General features: G+C 33.1%; 1 protein-coding gene across 4 annotated transcripts in view; it reads left to right on the top strand.

Moving 5' to 3' along the window:
• The window catches only part of LOC126821730 (pleckstrin homology domain-containing family D member 1), a 34,026-nt gene that overhangs the window by 12,213 nt on the left and 5,663 nt on the right, over nucleotides 1–16,150 (top strand). Inside the window, exons 4-15 of one of the 4 annotated variants that reach the window (XM_056100839.1) lie at nucleotides 3,392–3,468; nucleotides 4,035–4,126; nucleotides 4,618–4,670; nucleotides 5,921–6,015; nucleotides 6,459–6,552; nucleotides 9,139–9,320; nucleotides 9,463–9,553; nucleotides 10,668–10,709; nucleotides 11,310–11,460; nucleotides 11,779–11,916; nucleotides 12,846–12,914; nucleotides 14,736–14,750. In XM_056100839.1, coding sequence (XP_055956814.1) covers nucleotides 3,392–3,468; nucleotides 4,035–4,126; nucleotides 4,618–4,670; nucleotides 5,921–6,015; nucleotides 6,459–6,552; nucleotides 9,139–9,320; nucleotides 9,463–9,553; nucleotides 10,668–10,709; nucleotides 11,310–11,460; nucleotides 11,779–11,916; nucleotides 12,846–12,907 — 1,077 coding nt within the window. In that variant the 3' untranslated portion in view covers nucleotides 12,908–12,914; nucleotides 14,736–14,750. Of the gene's footprint in view, nucleotides 1–3,391; nucleotides 3,469–4,034; nucleotides 4,127–4,617; nucleotides 4,671–5,920; nucleotides 6,016–6,458; nucleotides 6,553–9,138; nucleotides 9,321–9,462; nucleotides 9,554–10,667; nucleotides 10,710–11,309; nucleotides 11,461–11,778; nucleotides 11,917–12,845; nucleotides 12,915–14,735; nucleotides 14,762–16,150 lie in introns of those variants that run through there. The other 3 variants (XM_050550219.2, XM_050550218.1, XM_050550217.1) reach the window with 3 other exon arrangements.

The raw sequence follows: 16,150 nt of genomic DNA, 5'->3' as shown, positions 1-16,150 counted from the left end.
AAGTAAACATAACTTGTCTGTATCCTATTCATTAGTTGGTATCTGTTTTATTTATAGCAACCCCAAGTTCAGCTTATCTGCCTTTTCTTTGCACTATAAGGCGTAACAAGTTTTATTTACATTGTAAAATGTTCGATTAACCGCTGAGTACTTAGAAGGTGCAGTTGTTTAAAATTTAGAGCAGCATTTCATTGTTCCTTCTTCAAATATTGAACGTTAAATGTTTCAAGTAATGGCCTAAAACTTAACCTTTTTGACACACAGTTTTTTTTGTTGAACTGTGAACATCATTTTATTTACTTTGAATATGGAGATTTGTTTAATGATTACCCCAAATAAAACCAGATATATTTTCTGAGGACAAGAAATTAATGCCTTAAATGTGGCCTATTATTACCAATCACATTAATTTCCATAAATATTTCTGTTCTATTATATGTCAAAATTCTTGTTGTTGCCCCATAAATCAGCATGAAGTTAACACTCATCAAAACAATAAGGTAATCAACATGATTAATTAGGTGTTTATCAAATCTAAGTCATTGATAGCATAACCATAACTACATGTATTAATGCCGCCCAGCCATCATTTAGTTATAGGTAAACATGTGTACATGTGTCACATTGATTTCAATAAGCATTTATGTCTACACCCTTTAATTTCAAGATGAACTAATTCCTTGTCCTACAATAAAATAATATATGATTGGGTTTTTTTTCTAATATCAATAATTTTGAAGGTCCATAAATCCCCTTTCCATCCCCCCCCCCATCTTCCGAAAATCATATTTTTACTTAGCATTCTATATTCTTCAAAAAAAAGTAGGGGATATTCAGAAACAATACAAAACTGCGGAAATGCTCTGCTGTTTTTATTAGAGGTATCCAGTGTATGTTAATAACAGGCCAATTGCCTACACATGAACATAAACAGTTCATATGGGCGGCTTATCTGACGGCCCCATTTCTTTTAGTGTTGTCGGTAGACTTTGACGTAGACGAACACGTCTCCCGATGAAAATAAACGTAACACACTAAAGCAAAGATAGCTAAACAGTAAATCTTATGCAAGAACCGATAGGAATGCTAACATGGATAGATAAACAAGCACGCTGCAGTTTTCATCAACCCCTCCTTGAAGTGTCAAATTTGACAATGACCCCCTCCCACGTGTTCTGTTGGGGCGATAAGTTCTTCATCTGTAAAGTGTCCATGACTATTTATCATTCACAACCTGCATAGGTATTTGCATTTCAATATCCCCTACTTTTTTTGAAGAGTATATTATATATAAAGAAAATACATTCAGAACGTCATGGAAGCTGTGATATTTCGCCATCTACTATTTATACATTTTTGAAGTGAAATTTGAGATAATAAACAAGGGATAGGATATCACTTGAGATAGTAGAGTATAGATCAGTTCAAATTCCAATTTTAGAATGCTTCACTTCCTCTTTACAATCAATCAAGGATATAATTTACTTAAATGTTCTTTTTATATTACATGTAGTTGATATATACTATTCAAAAAAAGTAGGGGATATTTGATTTTGGGGGCATAATACTAAAATATGCAAATGACTACGAAAAAAGTCACTATAGAACCTAACAGAAGAAACATTTCCAGTTACATGTGACGCCCAAACGCACCAATAGCTACCGCATGGAATGCAGGTGATGCTTGGGATCATCATGGGGGTCCAACCCAAGATTTGCACGACTCTGACTTTGAATGTTACAGTCATTGTGGCATTGAATTCCAGGATGGAAACATCAGTTTAATTGTTTTAGTGACCAGAAAACAAATTTTGATATGCGTCGGCTTACCCAAAATGAAAGGTTACGTGCCCTTGGCATGCTACAGATCGGCACAACACAGGCGGTTGTGGCGCGGACGATGAATGTTTCTCAGTCTGTCATAAGCAGGCTATGGTCCAGATACCGTGATACACAATCTGTACAGGACAGACCACGCTCAGGTCGACCAAGGGCGACAACTCAAGCCCAGGATCGATTTATCCGTACCTTGGCCTTGAGAAATCGTGTCATCACAGCAAATCAGATCAGCGCTCGTCTTCAAACAGACACTGGTGTGAGAGTGAGTGGCCACACGATTCGGAATCGACTGCATAGGGGTCACCTTCGCGCCCGACGTCCTCGCGTGATCCCTTGTTTGAGAGATCATCACATTCAGGCAAGACGTCGTTGGTGTAGGGATCGTCAACACTGGGATAATCGACGCTGGAGCAATGTGATGTTTTCAGATGAGTCAAGGTTCACTGTTGATTTTTTGGACAGACGTAGGAGGGTGTGGCGTCGTCGAAACGAGCGCTTCCAAGACGTTAACGTCATCAGACATGATCGATTTGGGGGTGGTTCTGTTATGGTGTGGGGAGGCATCACTGTTGCTGGAAGAACGGCTTTACATGTTGTTGCAGGGCGTGTTACAGGCCAGTACTACCGGGACAACATCTTGGCAGTCCATGTTGTGCCGTTCGCACGACGTCATGGCCGCCGTTTCATCTTCCAGGATGACAACGCAAGATGTCACAGGGCCAGGATCGTTACAGGTTACCTCCAACAACAGAACATCACCACATTACCTTGGCCAGCACTGAGTCCCGACCTCTCCCCCATCGAGCATGTCTGGGACATGCTTGGACAGAGGTAACGTCAACGTCAACAACGTCCTGCCAATGTCCAAGAACTTGCTGCTGCGTTGCAACAGGAATGGGACAATCTGGACCAAAATGACCTAAGACGTCACATTAGGAGTATGCCACGTCGGATCAATGCTTGTTTGGCAAACAGAGGAGGATTTACCCGTTACTGACTTGGTTGTGATGCTGCGGTAACTTTGCTGTTTGACCCCGGGTATCTTCACCTTATAATGGTCAGTCTGTGCCTTACTTAGTCTAACGATCATTTGGAATAAATCGATGAATGTGAACTTCATTTCATTTTGTCATTTGTTTTTTCGTCAGTTTCATTAGGTGACTTTAATAACACTTAAAAATCAAATATCCCCTACTTTTTTTGAATAGTATATATATCTTTAAAAGTTCAAAATTTAAATCTTAAAGGTCAAAGCATTAGAGAAAATGCAAAATTTTAAAATTTGATATAAAGAATGGTTTGAAACCCTCCAGTATTGGACAAGCTTGATTAGTTTGCAAAACTGGTATTAAATTAACTACCCAGTAAGTTTGATTGCAGCTACAACCCCCTTTCCTTATCAAATTGTTTGTTCCTGTAGATTGTTAATCTGAACATAACTAAAAAGAAAATCCCAAACATGATAAATCATAAATTCCCATATTTACACGTAAAACCGTGAATATTGTTACTGTTAGTTTGAAATAATGTGAAATAATTTTGTTATTTACAGGGTAGACTAATTTTAGCAGGTGAAAGTGATTATGAAAGGAAGCAATGGATGGAAACAATGGTCAACTGTCGCAGAGTGTAAGTATTTAGCAAGTGTGGAATCAGACAGATCAAAAATATTTTAAATCAATAATATTTTTGTACCTGTTTTGACCAATGGTTTTAGAGGGAGATTCCACTGTTAGGACTACAGACTGGTTAAGACTTAACTATATTTTAAGCTACAAAAATCTGTGGTCCTATGTTTACGTTGGCAGTACACATGACTTGGTACTTCAAATTTAGTTCATATACTGGCCATATTTCACCTTGTACATGGAGCCATAGCAAATATTATAAACCATGAAATGTTTAGGTCTGGGTGTTCTTATAGACCTATGTGTGCGTTTAAGATCATAAGGTCTGTCATTGATTCGAGTAGTGTGGTTTCAATCCCAGGCTTGTATTTGACAAGGAGTAGGTTCGCCTGTCTAACCTTGTGGGTTTTCAACAGTTTCCTCTCACTGCTTAAGACTCAGCGTGCAAGCCAGTTATTGAAATAAGATTTCATCCATAATTTGTGTTAAGTGCATGTTGAATCTTGTTTCTCTTCTTCTCTCTGCTTGTCGTCAAATTTATAGAAAATTTTTAAATTTTTATTTTAGAACATGGAAAAACACATGTTTAGCTGATGAAATGATTAAAAGACTTGAATCTCAGGGATTAGAGATGGCTAGGGAAAAACAAAATTATTTTGGTAAGGAATTCTTCCTATTTTGGTTACTTATAACCATTATATTCTATTATTTAGTAAAATCTATGGATCATGGTATAAAATCTATGGATCAAAATGTATTTTGACTGATTTGATCTGTCAATGTCCTGTTTTCATTTCTGCTGGATTATTTCCAGAATTGGATTAGCATATTGACAGCCAGACATTTGTTACCCTTTTTTTAGTTATTTTCTCTTAAGTAAAATTTACCAAAATTCAAACTGAATGCCTGGAATTCTGAGAAAAAAAACTTTTTACTGGCAAATGATAGTTTCTTGAAGATTTTTCATTGTCAATGCTATCTGTTTTCATTTGAAATCATTGGTTTGGCATGCACATGGAATGCTTCTAAATGTAGAAGTAAACTCATGTTTGGCAATCCATTAATCAAAGTAGATAAAATCAATTAAAAAAATTTATGTATAAGCTCATCGAAATTTGATTTATTTTCACTTTTTTCCCCTAAATAACAGATAGATTAGTATCAGAAGTAAATGCTTTGTCTGAAGAAAAAATTCGAACAGAGGTAAGTATTTCAGATTATTGTATGGGTAATGAATATGGCCATGTGCGCAACCTCTTTGTGTTGAACTGTGTTTCAAATCAAAATAATGCTTTCAATTTTTCATGAGATCACATGTCCTTTAAAAGTCATACTTATTTTAAGCATTGTTTCATATGGTATCAATTTTAGAAGCAGATTGATAAAAAAATATATTATAGTTAACACAAGTAAACACCAGTAGACTGTTGCACGGTTCATATCTTAACAAGTAAACATCAGTGGACTGATGCATGGTTCATACACATAGATAACAACTGAACGACCATACACTGTAGCACAGTTCATACACAAACAATAAATGAACATCAATAGACTGTTTCATGGTTTTGCACATGCCTTGGTTATGCAGCTTTTTCTTTCATATTTTCACATTACCGGTACATCACTGTTTTTATACGCCAACATATATGTTGTTTACATTAGTGAGATGAAGAATCCTATTTGATTTCAATAATTTCTGTTAATTTCTTCTGGAGTTATGACCCTTGTTTCACTTTGATGCTCTTGTGAATGCTCTAATGACAAAAGTTATCAGCTGATCTGTATGAAATTTATATGCATAATTTGAATTCGTGAAACAAAGAAGCCTATTGAATTTCAGCAATTTCTGTTAATTACTTCTAGAGTTATTGTCTTGTAAATGCCCCCTTGTCGACTGCTCGGACAATTTACCTGCTGTGGGTGTATGTTTCATTGCCTGGCAACCTATCTTTGTAATTAACTTTAGACTTTAGAGGCATGTATATTTCTTTTTACAAGACCATCTTTATTCTGCTGTGTCTAAATGAATGCAATGAATTTATACTATAGACAGAAGGAAAATCAGGAATGATTGAGAGATAAAATAAGTTTTTATTGAACTGAATTTTGTTGATTACGGTAAAAATAAATTATTGAATTAGGGTGATCTGATGGATCAATACGATTAAGTTTTGGTTTTGAAAGACTAGGCAGTAGTCAGCTTTTTTTAAAGTTAATTTTAGATTTATCTATGGCACACTGTGTTGACAGTGGAACACAAAATTACTTGTATCTTAACCCTGGATTTATCTGTAGCGTAGCTGTAACTTTTTCAATAAAGATGGATTTACAATTTTTTTAAAACCAAATCAAACAAGTGTAGCCATTTTAAGCTTATTTCTGATTATTTTATTCATAGAACAAAAGGATTATTTTTGTCTTGATTTAATTGATATGTTTGTATATTACAGGAATTAGCTAGGGTAAATACTGAACTAGAGAAAGAAAAAGAAAAATTAGAAAAATTTACAGAAGAGATCAGAGAAGAGTATGCTAAATTAAAAGAGTAAGTTGATTAAAATTCTGTAGTGTCTATTAAAGCTGTTATTTGTGACAGTAAAAAAGTTATAAAAATCATTTGCCACTTTGATTTAGGTATCCTCTATATTTCAGTAGAAGCAAAAGTGTCAATATTTATGAATCCACAATCTACATTAGTAATGTGGACATCAGACGACATTCCTCGATAAATTATGAAACTTTAAATTTGTTCTCGGACATCTATAGGCGGCAGAGAGAGAGAGACAGGGTTTAACACTCACTTAATACAATCTATGTCATTTTGGGACTAACATATGGTTCAATTTTATTTCAATTATTCACTTGCTTATAAGGACAGTGATATGTTTTATGGTTATTCAAATATTGTATAAAGTCACATGGACTTGCAGGGTTGTTGCCGTTGAATTTGATAAGAAAATAAAAAGTAATCAATTTCTATCATTTCAGTGAGTTAGACGATACAAGTCAAATTATGACATCATTAGATGAAGACAGACAAAAATTATCAACATTACTTTCTGAACAACAGTCACAGTTACAGGTTAGTTTAAATCTCCTAAATTAAATCCTTTAGAATTATTTTAAGACAATTATAGTAGAAATCTCCTCCCTTTGTCTTCCAAGATAGAGCCGCAGTAGCTCAGTGAGTAATATGCTGGCTCACTAGCAACGAAGCCGTGTCATCACTCAGGATTTGACTGAGGGCCTGACAAGGACAGTGTTTAGTCATTCGGATGGTACGGAAAACCGAGGTCCCCTGTACTAGGACTGCAACGATATGCTAACCTCATGATAGGATACGTATCATGGTATGGAGTTCACTATATGATACGTATGGAGGTATTTTTTGTTTCCAAATTGACATAAAAAATAAAAACACGTACCGGTACATGATATTTAAATTATCTTTTTTCCATCTGGTATTTTTAATCTAAAATGTTCACATATCCGTGATTTGTGGTTCACTGAAAGCAAATGTAATTTCGGCAGGACACCTGTTTCAATACCGGAAGCCATCTTTCCTCCTTTTCACGTGAACTACAAGGGGACATCAAAAAACGAACTGTTAAAAAAATCTGTACTGTGTTTACCGAACCGAGGTACAGAATTTAAAGTAGCCTGAACCGAACCATGGTATACCCTCTTACGGTATATCGTTGCAGCCCTTGTGTACACATAGACGTGGACGTAAAAGAACCCATGACAGTTGGAGTTTGAAATAAGATTAGTCCATAGTGCTGCTTTCCAGGCAAAACTTCCCTCATAGCACACTGTATAGCGTATGTCCGTCTTCATTAGCACCAGTTGGTGCAGGAGAAATAGGGTATTAAACCACATTTCATTTGTCTTCGTTGGCAGATTCGTAATTTGTAAAAAATATTATATAACCCGTTTGATTTAGATCTCTTAAAATCAAATTACTGCTAGGTGTATCAAAAGGCAGTGTAATATTTACTAAAAATTGGTCAATAAGAACAAATTACCTATTTCTGTTTAGAATTATTGTAAGAGGATGTTGACTTATGATCCTGGTTTGCCCGGGGGTTGGGATAGCCTAGTGTCACACTTTACGCTCTAGCTGGCCGATCACCACTGGCTTTGGGATTGTGGTTTCAGTCCCTGGTGTGAGTGTTATGTGGCTTTGAGATAGGTTTGCTTTCTCAACCTCGTGGGATAGCTCTGTGTACTTTGGTTTCCTCCTTGCACTAAATATACTAAAATTAGATAATTTGTCTGTGATATCACCTTTGGTGGAAGCAGTTGTTCATCACTACAAACAACAACCGGGTTGACCCTGTGGGCAAATATGTGTTAAAAGTTAAAAGTCTTTATCTTTGAATTCAAGATTCTAGTAGGAAATTAAGAATTTTTTTGAAGATTTATATTGTTACTTGACAAAGGTGAAAGATTTACCTACTTGAATAAGGCGTGTAATTACTGTGTGTACAACCTTGTTATGTTATTTTTCTATTGTACTTATAGTAACTAACAAACAAGGAAGTTATTTCTATGTTTTATTTTTAACTATGAATGAGACATCACATAAATGATACAATGTCATACATTTTCCTTGTTTTAAATTAGACATTTCACAATAGTGTATTATCTTATAGCCATTACAAACAATAACTGTTTAAAGCATTTACTTCAAATATGTGTCTAGTTATACTATAGACTGTCTGTACTCTGTTCCCACAAATTATTGTGCATTATGCTATATTTATATTATGATATTCCTTCTATGAGTTAGGCCACACCAATTTGATTTTGCCTTCTTATTTCTTTGGCAGTAAGATTTATTTAAAAATCAAAAGTACGCGGTTGTGCTGTTCAAAAACTATCAGTTCCAAAGTATTATTTTTTGAAATTTTAAACAAAATATCTTTCATGAGATTCAAGTGGCTATTTATTTATCAAGAGCCTAGTCTCTATCATCCAGAAAAATATTCTACGATTGTCTGGATGAGTTGTCAACATTTGAGAATAATAGGTAATTGGCTAGATTATCCGGTCATTATCATAAACAAAGTCTAAGGGAGGTAACTAGTCCTAAAACAAGATGTTGACGCCCATGAAATTAATTTAAGAATGCCATTTCAGAAAATCCATTTGATTGCATTGCCAGTTCAGTATCCAACACTCTTAATTTTTTTTATTGTAAAATTTCTTTCTTCATGGGCCATTTCTATGTTTCTTTATATTAAAGGACAATATTGGTGCCAGTCATTATCACATATGTGATAGAACTGGTTAAACACCTTCCAAATATTATTTTATCACAGAGATCATTGCTGCGATAGATGCGTAATCAATGCTTGAACAATCGGAAGTGACGAACGCAAAAGGAAAACCTGAGTTATCCCTCTATATAACTGACTGAAGTGACGGGTGATAACAAATACATTGGCGAATTTCTGCTCACTAATAATTCCTTCGAAGACCAAAAGTTGTTGTGGGAGCCAACCCAAGATCTCTAGGTTAGCAGTTCAGTGTCTTACTAATTGCCCCCTCCGGCTCTTGCTTCAGGCGTTTCTAATCTAGCATCCAACACAGGATCTAATTATATTATAAATCTATGTTGGTAGAATTGGTGCCAAACTTAACACTGGCTCACAAATTTTAACAGGAATTAGAAAAAGACAAAGAAAAGATTCTCCAAGATATGAAGAATAGGGAAAAAATGGCTTCCCAGTTATCAAAAGAAAAGAAACGGATGTCCGATGCCAAAAATCAGCTACACCAACAATTATTGGAAATTGAAAATAAACAAGAAGAATTGTTGAATGAAAAACTGTGTGCTGAAGCCAAGTAGGTTTTCTATGTTCAATATTTAATTGTAAAATAATATTTGATTAATAGATATATTTGAATTAGATACTTTGTTTCTTAATTTGAAATGAATGACTTTAAATTTAATAATTTTAATAAACATATCTCTAAATTTGAATAGAATTAAAGAAAATCAAGAAGCTGTGAAACAAATGGAAGAAGAAAAACAGACATTGAGTGAACATGCTCAAGAATTACAATCTACTATAAAGGTATGTTGTCTCTTAATCCTGTATAATGTGAACATGCTCTAGAATTACAATCCACAGTATTACAAAGGTTTATTCTCTCTGAATCCTGTATAAATTGATCATGCTCAAGAATTACAGTCTATTATAAAGGTTTGTTATCCCTTTAATCCAGTATAATGTGAACATGTTCTAGAATTACACTCTACTAAAAAGATTTTTATCTCTTTAATCCTGTATTTTGTGAACATGCTCTAGAATTACAATCTATTATAGAAAGGTTTGTTTTCTCTTGATACTATATGAATTGAATATACTCAAGAATTACAATCTACTAAAAAGGTTTGTTGTCTCTTTAATCCTGTATAATGTGAAAAAGCTCTAGAATTACAATCTACTTTAAATAATGTAGACTTTTGCGAAGTATGATACTGTAAACAAGAAATTAATACATAATCAAAGTACAGATACTGTAAACAAGAAATTAATGCATCATGAAATTAAAGGGGCCTTCCATTTTCCCAAATTTTGTATAAAATGAAACAGTTCTTCGGGGTCTTGTTATTTTAGGAGATACTTAGCAGATACTTACGTGTGTTTTAATGGTCAAGAGTGAGACATTAAGTAATATATTGAAACAACAAGAGGGACGTCATTGCACATGCTTTGCAATGAAATACGTCACACGGGTCCAAAATTTCAACTAGTATAAATAGTGTACGCTTGGCACATTTCCTGTACCATTATTTGAAATAATGGTACGCCAACATCAAAGAATGACATCACATCTGTATTTTAAATCTATTTAATCACCTTAGTTATAGTATTGTTTTGTTGGGTATTATGTTTGACAATATGACTGATTTACAGGAGAGCAAAGTCAAAAATATCCTTTGAAATTAATGCCACTGGCGAAAGGTTGCATTTAAAACATTAATTTCTTTCTGACAGTACAGTAACCTATTTCGAAATTTGTTTTATTAACCCATTCTGCGACTGGCTTAATATATGATTGGCAAGAATTGTTTTGTGTCGAAAACCTCAGAGTCTTCATTGAGTCAAAAACTACTTGACCATTGTACTTATGTTGATATACATATAATGCTATATTTGGTTGTATTTAATTGTTCTATTGTAGGATTTAGTAGTACAGAAAGAATTAACAGAAACAGAGCTGCGAGTAAGTACATAGTCACCAATTAATAAGCTGCTTAAAACTGAATTAAAATGGAAAATAATGTTGCTAAACAGTGGCTTGTTTTTGTTTAGATTGTCTAACATGACAGGTATCCAACCATACTTAAGTGAAATGAGGATCCAGCCTACATTAAGACTAAAATGTTCCTTCATCTGAACACATTGCTAAACATATAAATAATCTGGCATCCACGGTGGGTCATTTCAAAAGGCAGGAACAACATAGGAATAGTACCATTTTGCTTAATGTTACAGAATTTAAAGAAAGCTTAAAGAGAATTTGTGATGAGAGTCTTTACTCATTGCAAAGAAAAATCTCTTCCATAGATACAAAATAAAACAGCCCATATTGTTTCCAGAAGAGAATGTGTTATGTTTTACATATTGTATGGAATTTAAAGTGTCAAACTTACTTATATTTATAAGGATTGTTGAAGTATATTCCCAAAGTCTTTTTACTAATCAAACTGTGATATGTTTTAATTGATGTATCCACACAACAGACCAACTTTAAGTGTAATTGTGTTTTAGCTGAATTAGATTATTATTATTCATTATTGAAATTTGTTACTATTACTTATAGGATGAGATTAAAGCCCGAATAGCTGCTGAATTAAGATTAAAAGAAGCAGAGATGTCACTAAATAAACTGGATACAGCAGTTAATGAAAAAACTTCATTAGTTGATGCAGAAACAAAAGAAGAAATGGCTGTTAATGTGAAAAAGTTAAAGCGTAAGTTGTGTGTTCAATATGTCATTGGTTAAACATTTTTTCGCATGACCAAGTTTGACTAATTTGTGTTCTTGTTATCTTTTTTTAAATATAGTGTTTAATACATATTAATTTTTTAAATATTAAATAGTTGATTATTGTAATTCAATGTATAACTTTTACTAAATTAACATGGTATATAAGATTTGATCCTTTAAATGTCTGCACTATTTGTACTGACTGTGGTCTAAGGGGAGATAATCAGTGGTCAAGGATAGTTGCTTCCCTTTTAAGATAGCAACTAAACATTTTTCCCCAAATTTAATATATCTGTTGTAGAATTCTTTGAAGATTTGGCAGAAGAAGCGAAGTTTGCTGCAGATAAACCAATTATTATGAGGAATGCTGTATATGCTAGGAAAACTATGGCCAGAAGGGCAAAAACTTTAAAATTTGAGCGTAGAAAAAGATCAACTAGTAAGTACATGTATTCGGATAAAACTATTTGATTAAAATGATTGATAGGTGTCATTCATCTTCTATATCACTGTCTCTATTGCTGTACATACTATATTCTTTGTCTTAAATAGCCTATGTCTATATTTTGTTATTAAAGTGTTCCACAGTTACTTTCCTTGGAGAAAAAAAAGATCAAACAAATTTAGGCAATTTGGTTAGATTTCTTTCAAATTCGATTTAATACTCTTAGAAATTATCTTTTAAGAATTATAAAATATTTGTCTGGATAATTTAGATTTATATTGAGTTCAAATATCCTATCTTAATGCCCTCTGCTTTAGTTTATGACTAATATCATACTAGTACATGTTTCTTAGATTTGTTTTTATATTCTATATATTATAAAGTGAATGACCATGTTGGACTATTCCTTGGTGGAGTGGCTTAACTAACAGGATCAAGATTTATAGCCATTTTATAGCTTCTTGATTTATCGCTAAAAGATAATTTAATTGATCTCACCCAAGCTGCCACATGCTGACTTGATTTGATTGCATATATTTTGTTGTTGTTTTATTCCTGTTGACTTTTGTATTATGGAATCTATAAAATTTTCTAATCCACTTCAATGTCACATATGTAAGAGGAATAGACAGACAATAATGTTTTATACTCAATCAATTTAAAGATTGAGACAATAAAATTTTAATTTCATACATAATATTCAATACATATGAGTGAGAGTTTTGTAGGCATCTTTGTTTGACATAACAATAAAACTATAATAGACCCAGGTGGAGTGTATTATTAAATGCTGCTTCTTCAGACTTCCCTGGCTCACAGTGATCAGGGAATAATTTAGCATGGTCATTTGCTTAAATATTATTTCCTCTCAATACTTATATTTATTAATTATGACTACCTTCTTTTACTACCTACAATTCTAGGCTCTCTAGGATCGCTTTGTTCTCTGACTGATACTGTCACCTATTGGGCTTTAACCCTATAAAGGGCAGGTAATTCAGTTAGCCTACCATCCAGCATGGTTCATCTTTTTTTTCTGTTGATTTTTCTTTTTCACTATATTTCTTTTCCACTGTATTGATTAACATTTTGTTTATGAGACTGGATGATATTGATAACAGTTTATTTTTGTTTCCAGTCAACTTTGTCCAGGTACTTTTCGTGTGTGCCTACACTGAGTTGACTGCGAACGGTGCATTTTGCAGTCTTAAAAGTTTGTTGGGAGTGGGACTAAAAGGTTTTTAAACAATTTTGCCAATGGTGGGTGTGAGTCATTTAAAAAAAAATCATTTTATTATTTTAAACAGAAGTTTGTGGGTTTTAATATAAAAATATTTCTAATCAAACCTGCTTTTAAAACTGAAATTCAAAATGACAGAACAACGCTAAGCATTAGCCTCTTTTTTTGTCATATTTGTCAGTACTACATTGAAATGAAACAGCTGACAAATTCCTCTGTCAGTCAATTAACTTGCTATTAAGGTGTTTTTGTTGTTTTTGAAGAAGTACAATTTAAATAATACATAAGTTGTTTTTGTTTGAGAAAACTTAAAGTAAAACAATAAGAAGAGCTATAATTTCTGTTAATTCTTAGGGTGATGATAAATTGTTTGGCCAGGTATGATCAGATCAGTTATGATGGGGCTTGATACCAAATTTTTTGTTTATTTATTGTTAGAAATACATGTATATTTGATTTGCATGAGAATCAAAATTATATAGCATTATTGATTGAAGACTTCTGCATGCGACAACTATATAGTACAGCATCTTCAAGTTTAAGGGAAGTTTGAAATCTGAAATATATAAGCTTACATATCAAATTCAAATTATCTTCAAGAAATCAAGCCCAGGCAAACATTTTACACCAACAATGTGCAATGGGGTCACATTTAAAAAAAAATTATTTCAATAAATTGCTTGTTTATTATTATAACTGTGGTTGTATGTGACAAGGAGTAGGGTCGCCTGTCCAGCCTCGTGGGGCTTTTCCGGGTCCTCCAGTTTCCTCCCACTGCTAAAGACCCCACGCGCAAGCGAAAAATTGAAATAAAATTGAACCATGTGTTAGTCCCGAAATTACCAAGTTTGTGTCGAGTGGATGTTAAACCCCATTTCTCTCTCTCTCTCTGTTCATTATAAATTAAGATTATTTGTAAATTGATTCACCAGTATTTCAGATTTTCCCTTGTTCATCATCATATTGATATTAACAATAGTATGTATATCCTTTGCATGATTTGATTCTTTTTTCATGATCATTCATTTCATATGTGATGTTATTTTTTAACTTTTTTTTTTTTTGTTAAAAAACAATTCTTTCAAATATGTGTTTTTTGGATTGATTTTGCAAATGTATTAAATTGGAATTATATTCTGTTTGTTAGATTATTGCATGATAATTTTTCTGGATGCAAAATGATGTGGTCAGGAGCTTTTATATAAAATACACATACTTGAAAATGTTGAAATTCAAATTTTTGTATTAAGATGAGACATATAGAAAATAAAACTGCATTATAGACAATTATTATAATTACTGAATGTCAAATATTCTAAAATATGAATATTTAAGATAGTCGTGAAGCTATAAATTGAATAAATTCAAACTCGTCAAAAGTCTGACTTAGCGACAGTAGGAGGTATGAAAACAGCTTCCAGTAATATTGTCAAATATGAATAGGTTTATTTGGTAAACAAGAAGGTTCATGGGATAGAATTATATGCCAACCCCCCATATCACAAATATGATTTTGACATTTACCCTCATAATATTGATAAAAGATGTGAAATATTATTAATAATACTTGCAGCTCCGCTTGAATCTTTATTTTCTGAGGTAATTTGGTACATATATTTTGATTACGTTCTCAATATGGTGGTGTCTGATTATCACCCTTGCATGCTATCTATCTAATACTCTTCCTATAGTTGTATTTAATTTAACTAGAATTGTAGTTGAAGTTCGTCATCTTTGTACCTCCATTTTCTAATGTGGTTGAATATTGCTGTCAACCATCTTCACAATTTGTCCGTTCATCGATTGGTCCAACATTATCTATTCTCAGAAACCCAGTTTTTGGCTAGAATTATTTTTTGGGTGTCAATGAAATATACAGGAGATTTAATAAATTTTGTCAGCCAATGTCTTGATCTTTGCACTTGATTGAATTTATTTTTATCAACCCCTGGTTGTCACAGGACTTGATTGAGGGAAATGAAATAAAATGGGATTAACGTACTACAGTTCTGCTCCCTTGATTAAGGGAGAATCCATTTTCAGCCTGTTAGTCGTTGTCCATTTACCATAAATATCGAAACCCTAAATAAATTATTTTATTATCCTTTGCCAACTTATATTCCCGCTGTTTAATAGCAGACTCTACTGGACATTTAAGTCCCTCAATGTTTTTGCTACTGTTAGGTTAGCCATTAAATCAACACATAAGAAGCGCTCCTTATATCACTTGAGCTGACAGGCTGTCAGTTAGGGACACCTTTATATTTTTGTCATGTTGGTGCCCCATGTGTATTTTTCAGAGAATCCAATATCTTTCTATTAAGATTGAGTGTGTTTATTTTCCATATATACCAAATATGCCATACTTTTATTAGAAATAACTACCAAATAAATACATTTGTGGAAATGTATCTTTATTTAAGTAATAAATTGGCTATAGGCAACAAAAATGTTTTTAAAACTTAAACCAAAGGTGACTAAATTCCTGGGAGTGTGTGTGTGTGTGGGGGGGGGGGGGGGTATGTTTTGTTTACTGGCAACTTCTATTTTGTTAAAAAGAGAACTATTTGTATTCTTGTGTACAATGAGTTTGTTCAGTTCACTGATTATTAGTTCCTTATTGTCAGCTCATTTTTTCTAAGGAAACATTTTGATTCCACTTCCTGGTATTTGACCATAGGAAAGACCGAAAAAAACAGGTAAACTGGAAGTCAATATCATGATTACATAGATTAAAAGGTCTTCCTTAGATGGAGGCTTGAATTGTAACGGGAATACTTGGTTGCTTGACCGACATTTATGTCTATAAAATAGAATTTTGTTGAGATATCCCATAGATTGCCCTGTATAAATAAATATTGTAAAATAAATTAAAAAAAACCAAGAAAACTCTACAATGTTATTCATTGAAAACAAAACAGTTAATACCAGTTTATATAAAAGCAAAATAAATAATATTAGCAGATTTTCTGACAAACCAAGGAATAA

The sequence above is a fragment of the Patella vulgata genome, chromosome 5 (assembly GCF_932274485.2).
Source record: "Patella vulgata chromosome 5, xgPatVulg1.2, whole genome shotgun sequence".
NCBI classification, from domain to species: Eukaryota; Metazoa; Mollusca; class Gastropoda; family Patellidae; genus Patella; species Patella vulgata.
Note: the sequence above shows the minus strand (reverse complement) of the source record. Positions and strands in the feature narration are given on the sequence as shown.